This window comes from Equus przewalskii, chromosome 2 (assembly GCF_037783145.1).
Source record: "Equus przewalskii isolate Varuska chromosome 2, EquPr2, whole genome shotgun sequence".
Lineage (NCBI taxonomy): Eukaryota > Metazoa > Chordata > Mammalia > Perissodactyla > Equidae > Equus > Equus przewalskii.
This window is the reverse complement of record NC_091832.1, coordinates 32,605,068-32,617,427: the sequence shown is the minus strand read 5'-3', so window position 1 is coordinate 32,617,427 and position 12,360 is coordinate 32,605,068. Positions and strand designations below refer to the sequence as shown.

General features: G+C 57.2%; 1 protein-coding gene across 13 annotated transcripts in view; it reads right to left on the bottom strand.

The window, feature by feature from the left end:
• HSPG2 (heparan sulfate proteoglycan 2) overlaps positions 1-12,360 on the bottom strand; it is a 99,305-nt gene that overhangs the window by 24,695 nt on the left and 62,250 nt on the right. For all 13 annotated transcript variants that reach the window (XM_070599293.1, XM_070599368.1, XM_070599325.1 and 10 more), the window contains 19 exons: positions 12,266-12,346; positions 11,822-12,052; positions 10,038-10,151; positions 8,848-8,975; positions 8,621-8,707; positions 7,515-7,573; positions 7,154-7,321; positions 6,886-6,996; positions 4,564-4,664; positions 4,284-4,464; positions 3,380-3,505; positions 3,075-3,227; positions 2,855-2,997; positions 2,379-2,514; positions 2,142-2,296; positions 1,789-1,939; positions 882-1,051; positions 648-795; positions 27-178 (listed from right to left, as the gene is read on the bottom strand). In XM_070599293.1, the coding sequence (XP_070455394.1) occupies positions 27-178; positions 648-795; positions 882-1,051; positions 1,789-1,939; positions 2,142-2,296; positions 2,379-2,514; positions 2,855-2,997; positions 3,075-3,227; positions 3,380-3,505; positions 4,284-4,464; positions 4,564-4,664; positions 6,886-6,996; positions 7,154-7,321; positions 7,515-7,573; positions 8,621-8,707; positions 8,848-8,975; positions 10,038-10,151; positions 11,822-12,052; positions 12,266-12,346 (2,595 nt within the window). The remainder of the gene's footprint in view (positions 1-26; positions 179-647; positions 796-881; positions 1,052-1,788; positions 1,940-2,141; positions 2,297-2,378; positions 2,515-2,854; positions 2,998-3,074; positions 3,228-3,379; positions 3,506-4,283; positions 4,465-4,563; positions 4,665-6,885; positions 6,997-7,153; positions 7,322-7,514; positions 7,574-8,620; positions 8,708-8,847; positions 8,976-10,037; positions 10,152-11,821; positions 12,053-12,265; positions 12,347-12,360) is intronic.

The following is a 12,360-nucleotide window of genomic DNA, read 5'->3' as shown; positions in this document are numbered from 1 at the left end:
CCTTGCACCTGCCTGCCACTTTGTACCTGGTGCCGGGCGGGGAGGCTGCCTCCACGCTTGTACCACGTGACCTGGGCGTGGGCCTGCCCTGCCACCACACAGTTCAGATCCAGGGTCTGCCCCTCAGCCACTGTGGGGGATGAGGACTCGATCCTGACAGGTGGGACGGGTCCTGGGGCTGTGGGGACAGGGTCAGGGGTGGCAGATGCTCCCCAGAAGAGAGGGCAAGAACTGTCCACCCTGGGGCCAGCTCAGCCTCGTCTTCTGAGGCCAGGCCCACATGTTCAGGGGTCTGGTGGCTTGCACTTGAGGTCCTCAGCTGAGCAACCCCAAGAGGAGGGCTGGGGCACAGGCCAAGCCTTGTGGAGGGGAGTGAGGAAGTGGGAGAGATGAGGGTAGTCAAGGCTGGCAGAGAGGAAGAGTGGGCAGGAGTAGAAACATGAGGGATGACGTGGCCAGAGAGAGGAGTGATGGGAAGACGGTGGGTTTCTCAGAGAAGTGGAGTCTGCCTGGGCTGGGACCTGTGCCCAGTTCCAATGTGGGACTCCTGGCAACACCCCGCCATAAGTAACAGAAGTCACGAGGACCTCAGACCGTGGAAGGCTCTCGGCCTCCTCCAGCTTGCCCTGTCACTGGCAGTCACTCACCAGGGATGGAGTCAGCGCTGGAGCCAGAGGCCTCGATGGAGACCAGGACGGAGGTCTCCAGGGGCCCAGAGCTAAGGATCACGCGGCACACGTACTCGCCCGAGTCAGCTGGGGACACTTGGTGCAGCCGCAGAAGCGAGCCGTGGGTCTGAGTGCAAACAGGGAGGGTTGGAAGGGGGCCGGAGTGGCCCTATCCAATCCCTCCAGCAGGCTGGCCCTGGGGGACTGCCATACCTGGTGTCGGGCAGGGAGGCTGCCTCCACGCCTGTACCACATGACCTGGGCGTGGGCCTGTCCGGGCACCACGCACTTCAGATCCAGCGTCTGCCCTTCAGCCACGTGGGAGGAGGAGGACTCGATGCGGATGGGCTGGGTGCTGCCCGGAGCTGGGGCTCCGCCAGGAGCTGGGGCACAGAGAGGCTGGTCAGGCCTTGGCTCCTGAGCCCCAGTTCTGCAGCCCTGGGGCAGAGGGCCCGGGGACATGACCAGGTCCTAGCTTGGGAGGGCAGATATGAGGCCTTCCTGGGGCGGGATCATGCTCTCCTGCCTCAGTATGGCCAGCCAGATCCCTCCTCCCCTTCCCCACTTCCAGCCTGGAGTTCAGGGCCCATTAGCCCACCCCTGACTGCTTGATATATTACGTGCTGCTCTGGCCTGCAGAGAACCAGAGAATTTTAGTGCCCAGGCTGGGCTGAAGGATGCAGACAATGATGCTATAGCTCCCTTTTCTAGAGTGTCTGCCATGTGCTCACACCACATGGTGGTAGTATTACCCCCCATTTCACATTTGAGGAAACTGAGGCCCCAAAAGGTAACATAACCAGTCCAAGGCTGATAAGGGGTAGGGCCAGGACTTGAACCCAGGTCAGCCTGACTCTCGACTCAGTGTTCAACACCGACTCTGCTGCTTCCTGATGAATTCTGAAAACAGTACCCTCATCCCGGGGCTCTAGACAACCCAGATCAACGTTATGGCCACCCCCAGTCCCCTCATCTCGCTAGTGAGGGAGTAGAGGGGCAAAGCCTGCCCAGAGTGCCCCCTTTTGTCCTGATGTCACCGAAGAGACCACGGGCACCTTCCCTGGGAACACTGGGGAGATCCCAGGACTCAGCCCCCAGCCGGCCCCACCTGGCTCCTCACCTGGGGTGTAGCTGGGGCCCGAATGGGTGCTGTGGAGGACAGAGATGATGATAGAGGCCTCCTTGGCGCCTGACTCGCTCTCCACTCGGCACACATATTCTCCAGAATCAGCTGGTGAGACCTCGGCGAGCCGCAGCCGGGAGCCATGGACCTGGACCGGGGTGGAGGGGACAGAGACATGTGAGGCAGGGAAGGGGGCTGAAGTCGCCACGCCCTCTGAGCCTCGGCGAGTCGTTTGAAGCTGAGGACGGAGGGAGATAAGGGCCGGCCCCCACTTATAGAGTCTGTGAAGCCTCCACCTGCACACGGGACCACCCCCAGGTCCCCTGCCGCAGGCTCAGGGACCCTCATACCTGGGCATGGGGAGGCAGGCTGCCTCCTCGCTTGTACCACGTGACCTGGCTGTAGGCCAGCCCTGCCACCACACAGCTGAGGTCCAGCGTCTGCCCTTCGGTCACAGAAGGCGATGAAGACTCGATCCTGACTGGCGGTGAGACAGCACCTGAGGCTGGGGGCAGAAGAGGAGTGAGGAGGCCTCAGGGATACCTGGCTTGCCCTCCCCACTCCTGCAGCCCCTGGAGGCCCCGAACCTGGAAGGACGACCACTTGGATCCGGGCCTGCGCTGTGCCCGCGGGGCTGGTGGCCACGCAGAGGTAGAAGCCGGCATCGGCAGTCGTGATGGCCGGGATGAGCAATGTGGCGATGTCTGTGCGCTCAGACCGGGCCTGTCACACAGCAAGAAGGGTCAGCTGCCCACGGGGGTCCAGGCAGCCTGGCAAGGGCTAGCCAGTGAGGGTGGGTGGGGGGTATAAAATATGGTGGCAGGCACAGAGCCAATATTAGGGCCCAGTTGGGTGCCAAGAAAGGTGGAGCCAGGCAGCAAAGCAAGAGGCCAACACTGCTCCCTGCCAGGGTGCCTCAAGCAGCATGTCTGAGCAGGCTGCCATCTTGAAAGGGAAGAGAAACAGAAGAGGAGGAGATGGAGGAGGGAGTGCGGTGGGCAGGCGGGTGGGGAGTGCAGGGACTCAGCTGAGCCTGAGGCCAGGCCCGGGCGGGTCTCCTCACCTGCGGGGGGAGGCTGCCCCCTTCCTTCCTCCAGGTGATGGTGGCGCTGGGCACACCTGCGGCCCTGCAGTACAGCCTGACGGTGCGGCCCTCGTGCACCTGGGTCCTCTCTGGGCTCACCTGAACCCTGGGCCTGTTGCCCCCTGCAGACAGAGCCCTGTGAGAACACCTTGCTGGGTGGCCATGCGCTCCCAGCCCCACCCTCAGCCCTGTCTCTCACCATGCACGTGGAGCACAGCCCTGGCCACCTGCTGCCCGGCGCTGCTGGAGGCGCGGCACAGGTACTGGCCCTGGTCTGAGGGCTCGATGGCCGGCAGGCGCAGGATGCCACCATGGATTTGTGCCTTCTGGGGGAGCTGGCCACTGGGGCCCCCTGACGTGGAGAAGTACGTCAGCACCCACCGGGACTGGCGTGGCCCGGGCCTCCCAGAGGTGGTAGACCCCACAGCCTAGAGTCCTGCCCCTGGCCTCCCACATCCCTCCAGGGAGAGCACACCCTGAATGTCAGTTCTGCCACGGCCTCACCTGTCCACTCGAGGGTGGGCGTGGGGCTCCCCGTGGCACTGCAGCGGAACTCAGCCACCTGCCCAGGCTGCACCGTGAGCTGCGGCGGGTGGATGGAGACCACAGGGGCGGACGGGGTGCCCGAAGCTGACACGGGAGGAGAAAGACCACGTGGTGAGGGTGGGGAGTATCTTCTGATCTGTGGCAACAGCCTCCTTGCTGCTCTTTGCTCCCATTCTGGCCTCTCATGGCCCTTTGCTCACAGAGCAGCCAGAGGGAGCTTTTAGAATGCCAATGGGATCTTGTTCTTTTCCACTTAAGGCCTGTCCATGGCTCCCTGTTGCTTTTAGAATAAAATCCAAACTCCCTGCTGGGATCTACTACATAGCTCTCACCTCTGCCCACATCTTCAAGTTCCTCACCCACCCTCCCTTCTGTAGCTCCAGCCATGCTGGCCTTGCCGGTCCTCAAATACGTCAACCTGCTCCTGCCTCAGGGCCTTTGCACATGCTGCTTCCTCTGCCAAGAACACTCTCCATCAGCTCTTTAAGTGGCTGAACACCTTCTCTTCTTTCAGGTCTCAGCTCAGATGTCACCTCCTCAGAGAGGCCCTCCCTGATCCCCCCATGTAGAATAGCTCAGCCTCCTCCCACCTCATCACCCTATTTATTCCTATCCCAGCTCTTGTCACTGGTGTAATTGTCTTCTTTGTTCATTTGTTCCCAGGCTTACTGTCTTCCCATTAGAACATGTGCTGCAGGAGGGCAGAGCCCACACTCATCCTTCTCTCTCCTGTTTCTTCAGAGTCTAGGCCAGGACCTGGCACACCATAGATGCTCAGAAACTGCCAGTTTCTAAAGAAGTGGTCGCTGGGCCTGGTGGGGGAGGTGAGGTGGGCAGGTCAGGTATGGAAAGGAAGGTGTACCTTGCACATGCAGCGTGGCTGTGCCCTGGTCCATGGCGAACATGTTGGAGCCGGTGCACACGTAGGTGCCCGCGTCACTCGGCTGTACGTTGCGAATGGTCAGGATGCCGTTGAAATCCATGGCTCGGGCCGGCAATTTCCCATTGTGCAGGCGGGTCCACACCAGGGTGTAAGCTGGAGACTGTAGGCGGGGCGAGGCGGATGGAGTCGGGGTCAGGGCTGGGGTTTGGAGACCCCAGAAGGCAGGTCCTCCCCGACGCCCTCCCCCTGTTCTGCCCACCTTGCTCTTGGCTGTGCAGATGAAGGTGACGTCGGCTCCGGGGTGCACACTCCGGCTGCGCTGCTCCTCCACTGTCACTGTGATGGGCTTGCTCGGAGCCTCTGTGGGGTAAGGAGGCCCCCAGTGAGCTGGATGCTGGCCAGGCCCCTGTCTTGTGGCCACCTTCTCTCTCTCCATGTCCTGTTTGGGTGTCACTTCCTTCCCAGTCTAGCTTAGATTCCATCCCACCCCCTGGTGCCTCCCTCCCTCATCGTGGCCAAAACCCCGCCGGCCACCTTGCTGCTGGCACCGAGCAGCTGGCAGGCTATGACTGCAGAGCATCCCACCATGAGTCTTGGCTCCAATTCACGATCACAGACCACAAATGAGCTCTTAACATTTCGCACTTCACTCCAACTGGGCTTCTCTGTCTGGTTTGGGTTTCTATCCTCCCAAACAACTATTTCACACCTCCCAATTTCTCCACCCTCTCGAGCCCTCCTTCCACTTTCACAGCTAATGGCTTCAACTCACACTTGTTGAGAAAATTGAAACTACTCGTCAGGACTTTTCCCATCTTCCCAAATCCACCCACCTCCCTCCTTCCCAGTCCCCAGAGGATGAGACATCTCCCCACCCAGCCCTGCCCCCACCTTCTGAGCACCGGGCCCTTCCCAAGGACTTCCTCCCTCGGCTGTGCCCACCCCGGCTACATCCGTCTCTCCTCTCCCTCTCCACGGGCTCAATGTGTTCTAGAATTTCCCATCTCTGAAAAAGCCCCTTGACTCCACACTACCCCCAGCTACTGACCCACTTCTTGGTCTCCCTTCAGAGCCAAGAATCTTCTCTTTTGTCAGGAAGATTGGCACTGAGCTAACATCTGTGTCAATCTTCCTCTATTTAATGTGGGACGCCACCCCAGCGTGGCTTGATGAGTGGCGCTAGGTCTGCGCCCGGGATCTGAACCTGCGAACCCTGGGCTGCCTGAAGTGGAGCGTGCGAAATTAACCACCATGCCACGGGGCAGGCCCCAGAGCCAAGACTCTTAAAACAGTTGTCTACACTTGCTGTCTATACTTGCTGCCTTCCTATCCATTCTCTGCCTTGCCCCAATCTGGTTTCTACCCCTTTTCTCTACTGAAAACTCTTGTCAAAGTCTGACCTCCTAGGGTTATTTCTCTGCCCGTATCTGACTTCCCTGGGGCATCTGGTGAGGCCCACCATCGTCTCCCTTCCCCTCTTGACTTCCAACATGCCACCTCCCTGGTCTCCTCTTATCTCACTGGCTGCGTCCACTCAGTCTCTTTTGCTGTCCTCTCTCTTCAACATGACATGTTCAAGTTGGAGCTCCCTGGGGCTCTGTCCTGGAGCCACACTCTCCCTGGGTAACCTCCTCCTGCCCATGGCTTTAAACACCTTCCCTATGCCAACAGCTCCCCAATTCATTTCTCCGGCAGGGCCTCTTTCCTGAGTTCCAGACTCACATATCCAAATGCCTGCCTGACAGACCTACTTAGATGTTGCCCCAGACATCTCAAACTTCAACAAGTCCAAAACCAAACTTGTGATTCCCTCTGACCTGTTTGTTGCAGGTGCTGCTGTTGCCCCGCCCAGGTCCCCTCGCCCTGTCACTGCAGAGCCCCCTCTGCTTAACTTCTGCCAGCCACTGCACAAGGGCATTCTCCAGCCACTGGAGACCATTGTGCCTGCCCATGAGGTGGGACAGAATGCAAGGGAATTGATGCTCCTGGGACAGGCTTCGATCAATGGCTGGAGGAGCTGTGCACACACCCAAGCTCCCTTGACCCTGGGGTGGGGCAACGCCAAGATGCACACTTTACGCCTTCCTCAGCTGCACTGAACAACTGCTCACAGTGGGAACTCGCTTGATAACACACCCTTTATAGGATGCCTTCTCTTTCCTGTCTCCATGGGTACCTTGATGTTGCTGCTGGGTGCTGCTGGGCAAGGGCTGCCCATCCATCACCTCTCAAATGAACTACTTACACGTAAATCCTTATCTCGGACTCTGCTTTGGGGACCCCAAATGAAGACACCCTCCTACCGAGGCTCTCTCATCTCAGTAAATGGCACTCCATTTGTCCTACTGCTGGAATCCAGACCCCTGGGCATCATCCTCTCCCTCAGTGGCCACAGTCGAGTCCTGCCAATTCTGCCTCTAAATCCAGTCTTCACCATCACCTCTCTCCATCTCCACAGCCGGTGCCCTCGTCCAGGCAACCACCACCCGCTCCGCTGGATGAATGCGCCAGCTGCCTGCATCTGAGTCTGCAGCCCAGCCCAGCACAGGCAGTCTGGGGGATAGGGGAAGTAGGGACTCACCAGTGACCAGCAGCTCTGCCCGGCTGCTATTGGCATGATGGAGATTACGACAGGTGCAAATGTAGACTCCAGCATCTGAGGGCTGGACGCTGGGGAAGTGGAGCTCGGAGCCTGGCAGGGAGAGGAAGGGCGCTCGTCAGTGCAGACACACCCCTTCTCCCACCCAGCCCTGCATGCAAGGACAGGCCCCCAGTAGGGCAGGGACAGGCCTGTGCCTCCCCACTCACTGGGCTGGCTCACAGGGCTGAGGGGCCTGGGGCCATGGTACCTTGATGTCGCTGCTGGGTGCTGCTGGGCACGGGACGCCCGTCCTCACGAGACCAGTAGAAGTAGTGGGGTGGGCTCCCACTGACCTGGCACCGCAAGGAGTAGGGGCCACCTTGGGGCACTATGCTCCGAGCCGGATGCACCTGGACCACCAGCGGGGCTTGGTCTGCTGTAGGCAGGACAGGAGAGGCCATTCAGGCAGGAGGCCCCCAGCATGCGGCAGTGCCTCAGATATCTCGGCCCTCCCAAGGATTGGCATGCCCTGCCTTTGGCCCTGTCCCCCAGACCTACTAGTATCTTTCAAATTCCCTAGGCTCCCTGTCTTGCCCATCACCCCAACCTGGGGCCAAGGTCCTACTTACTCTGTGGCAGGCACCGGCCCCCCCGCACATTGGGGTTACCCACATAACCTGGGGCACACCTGTAAGGAGGAACAAGAACGAGCTTTGTCAGGCCCCAGCGGACCCAGTGCCCCAGAGTGGACTTGGGGAACCAGAAGCCCAGCTAGCTGCCCAGTGTTGGGCCAGGCGGCTCAGAGCTCTGGAAGGACTTCAGAGACCAAAGAGGCCCCAACACAGGGCCTCAGTGAGCTGAGAAAAGGGGAGTGTAAGGGAATGTCAGCAGGTTGGATAACAGTGGTGGTAAGGCCTTTATTCTCCAGGAAATTCATTCAACAAACGTTTACCAAGCAACTACTCTGCTAAGTTATGGAAAGACAACAGTGAACATGATGAAGTCCCTGCTCTTATGGAAGTCACCAACATGAGAAACCAACAAGGAAATGAAGTCAGTGAGAGTGAGGAGCATGTGGGGCTGTGAGGGCACGGGAAGGGGGCACTCATCCAGCCCCAAGAATCAGCAGGCTTCCCGGAGGATGGGACTGCTGAGCTGTTACGTTTCCTAGGAGTAGACTGCACTCTTCAGAGAACGTATCACTGTTTGTAATTATCTGTTTGTATGATTACTTGCTGTCCTGTCTCCCTTTACACGTGGTAGGCTCCATAGGGGCAGGGACTGAATTTGTTTTGTTCACCACTTTATCTCCAACACCTTGGCACACTGCATGGCACACGGTAAACACTCAATAAAAATGTGCTGAATGGGTGAATGAAGCTGAACGTTGAAGGCTAAACAGGAGTTAGCCAGGAAGGAGTGGTTTGAGGGTGAAGAATGTTCCACGTAGAGGTGACAGCACATGGAAAGGCCTGAACATCAAGAAGTCAGGAAGCTAAGCTCAGCTAGAGTAAGAGTTGGGTGTCAGAAGTGGGATGAGACTGAAGTGTGATAAGGCTACCTAAAGGAGCCTGGGCTTGTCCCAAGGGCAATGATGAATCTTGACAGGGTTCTGGGCAGGGGAGGGATCTAATCCTGTTAGACACCTCTCTGAGCAACACCATCCAGGGCTCTCACCTAGGAGTCTACCATATGTACCCCCCCCACCCTTCACCCCTCCTATTTGCAAACTTACTGCTCACAGTACTGGCCAGTGTACCCAGGTTCACAGGCTGTGCAGCGGTACCCACCAGCTCCCAGGCTCTCACAGGTGCGGGAGAACCTGGCATAGGGGAGGCAATGGTCAGGCCATGGGATGCCCACTCCCCACCTTGCTCCTTCCACTTCTGCCCCCAAATCCAGTGCGGTGCCCTCCACTCCCTGGTGGGAAATCCTCCTTGGCCCTTGAGCAAGGGCACCCACATGTTCTCCGGGTTGGTCAGTGGGCAGGCACAGGGCTGGCAGTCCTCAGGTGTCCCAGCTGTGGCGTCTCCATAGAAGCCAGGAGCACACAGCTCGCAGAACTCCCCAGCGGCATTGTGTTGGCATTGCTGTGAGGCACAAGGGTGTCAGCCACTCACCATTTGGCACAATTTACCAAAGACTGTACAATTTTGTAATCCCTTGATCTGGATATTCCACGTTTGTGAGCTTATCTTAAAGAAATAGTTGTGGAGAGGCACAAAGATTGCACTACAAGATGGTCAGCTCAGTGGTGTTTATAAAAGCAAAATGCTGGAAACAAACCATGAATAGGGAACTGGATAAAATAAAAAGAATATTCACCCAAATAGCTATCAAAAAGGATGATGTTGATTGCATTTCTTACATTTTCCACCTAAACTCTCATAATATCAGAGGGAAGTAAAGGTGTACACTTGGGTAGGTGGGGACAGAGCTTTGAAAGTACGTGCTTCATCATTGCAACACGTGGGGCTTTATATCCTCCTTCAGAGAGAGCCACGTTTGTCTTATTGACACAGCGCGTTCCTTGCTCCATGTTTAGCTTGTGGCCCTCAACCACCCAGCCCCCGAACACATAGCCTGGAGGGCTGTACACACGTCACTCCGAAAAGTCCAGGTATAGAAAAGTACTTAACGATATGGAAAGATGCTCACGAACTTGTAAGTGAAAAAGGTGACCATCAAACACAATGATCTTATGTTTATGTGTAAAACAAAAGGCATCTCAACATGCGTAAATACTGGTCCAGAAAAAGACAAAAAGAGCTCCACACTCTAGTGTGGACGGTGATTACCTGCAGGTGGGAGGATGGCAGGGAATTTTTGTTTTCTTTTTGGGTTATCTCTGTAGTCTGATTGTTCTACAGAGAATAGCTGTCATTTTGGTGATACGAAATAGCAGGAAGCAAAGTTTTCTTTATAAAGAAGGATGTTATTCCACAGTTCTGGCCATCCCACTAGGCCTGCAGCTTCTCAGTGACCAGATCTGCTGGTCCAGGTGCTTTGTCCCACAGGCCATGCCCCATGACCTTGTCCCTGGACCTAGACTTACCTTACCAAGCCCACCCCTTCCTATCCCAGAACCAGCCCCAGGACCTCACCCAGGCCCAGCGAAGCTGACCCCTCCCATGGCTCTGCTTGCATCTTACCGAGCAGGCCCCGGTCTCTGGGTGGCACACATCCGAGTGGCCATTGCATTCGCACAACTCGCAGTGGCCGAGGTACAGCCCACTCCCAGTGCGCGTGTAGCCCGGGGCACAGTCCTGCAGGGAGGAGGGGAGGGTTGGTTTCTACCTCCAGTGTGGTCCCATCCAGAGCCAGCAGACCCAGATCCCTTTCCTTCCAACCCCCCTCCACCACCCAGACTCCGCAGTGGCCCTGGGAGGCGAAATTCCAGGCCCAGCAGTGCACCCCAGCATCTTCTCAGTGGCCTTCCCCTCCGGCTTCACCTTCACCTCTTGACACTCCAGAGCTGGGACAGAGTCCGCCCCCATCCTGCCTGACATCTCCAGCTACTCTGAATTTACCGAAATAATAGCTCATCCTAATGGAGAACCCTTCTCCATCCCCAGGACTTTGTTCCTGAAAATTCTTCTGGCAGAATCTGTATTGAAAAACTTAACCCCTAGATGGAAAAAGAGGGTCAAGAGAACTAGACTCTTGGAAGGAGCCCTTGAAGATCTTTACAACGATGTTCACATTCACTCAATAAAGCAAAAGAGGCACACACACACAGCCAAGGATGCTTTCACACACTCTACGAGAATCACGGGTTCTGAAAACAACGAATTTTTACTCCTTAGCCCTTCTTTGAAACCTCTCCAGGCCCTCCTTCCCAATCATTTCAAAGAGATGTATATAAACGTTTTGCTTCACTGTAGCAAACGTGCATCAAGAATTCTGCTTTCCCCAGGGGTTCTCTTTCAAAATGTGTTCAATTTTATGACTTCGTGGAATGTGAAGTTCATATATTTGGATTTGAAAGTTCTGTGGCCACAGCAAAGGTGCACAGTAGGAAAACTGCAGACAGGAGGATTCCCACTGGGGACTTCCCAAGTCGGGGGGCGGGGGCGCTGGCTGTTCTAATACTTGATCTTGATGCCACCCATCTGGCATTGCAGCCCTGCCCCCTCCCCTCCTGGGGTCTCCCTTCCCCAGTTCCACATTCAGTCATCACATGACCACTGGTCGCCTGCCGTGTGCCTGGGGATTTGGTGGTGACAGTGAGCTCAGGCCCGGCCTTCCTGGAGTTCAGTCTCCAGCCAAACCCTGCAGATACTCTCAGATTCTCTTCAACTGACAGCCGTCTGTTCCACCCCCACTGCTCCTCCCTCCAAATAGGATGCCCTGTCTCTCCCTCTGCCAGATCCATCTCATTCACCACCGCACAGGAATTTTCCTGGGGCCCAGATCACAGCTCTCCCTTAGCAGCTTGGCATTCTCTACTGAATGGAGCTTGTTCCAGATCTAAGGAAGCGGACCCCCCACCCCCAGCCTTCCAGAAGTGACCTTTCTGCATTGCAGGCTATTTCCCCACACGGTCTTCCTTCTGAGTTCTGCTTATTCTTCTCATCTGCCTAGAACCCTACCCTGCTCCACACAGTTCACCTCTCTGAGGCATTTTCACGCTCTGCTTTGGGCTAATTTGCGTTCTGTATTGTCTCCCTTACTCTGAGAGCATGAGTGGGCCTTAAACTCCAGAGAGTGGAGCTGTGTGCCCTTGGGTAAGTCACTCACCCTTCAGCACCTCTATTTTAAAAAAATCTGTTAAAAGGGGATAATTACCCATCTCTCAGGGTTGTTGGGAGGAATGAATGAGAGAATGCAGAGCACACGGAAGTTATGACAGTAGTCACAGGCCATGGAGATGCCAGCTGACCAGCGTGCTGATCCAGCTTTGCCAGATCAGAGGTGTCTGGCCGACTGCGCTCACCTGGCAGGAAGACCCGACGTAGGCCGGGGGGCAGCGGCACTCCTCTACCTCCAGGGCCCGGGGTCCCTCCGAGGGCCCGGGCTGGGCGACCTCTAGGCTGACTGCGCTGATGCTGGCCGCCTGCGGCATCGAGGAGAATGTGGCCCGGACTAGGAGCTCGTCCAGGTCAGCCAGCGCCATCAGGAGGTGCTCGCGTGTGGCCGGCTGCCCGTCAGGCCGGCGCCAGAATTCCTGATCGAGGGGGTGACAGCCAGCGTGGGTGAGGGGTGCTGGGCTTCGGGCATTGCTCCTGCAGCCCCCGCCCAGCCCTCGCCTTCAGGCACTGGCCCAGGACTGTGCAGTGGGGTCGGGGAGTGAGAGGCAGGTGGGTGGACGTCCGAGCCAGGATCCGAAGCAGCGGGGAGGGGAGGAGGGTCAGACGCAGTGTGGCCAAGTGCCCCTCACCTCTCGGAAAATGATCTCATAGCTCTTCCTCTCCGGGCCTTGTAGCACTGGCTGGGAGGCCACCAGCATGATGTTGTTGCCCTGGGGAGACACCA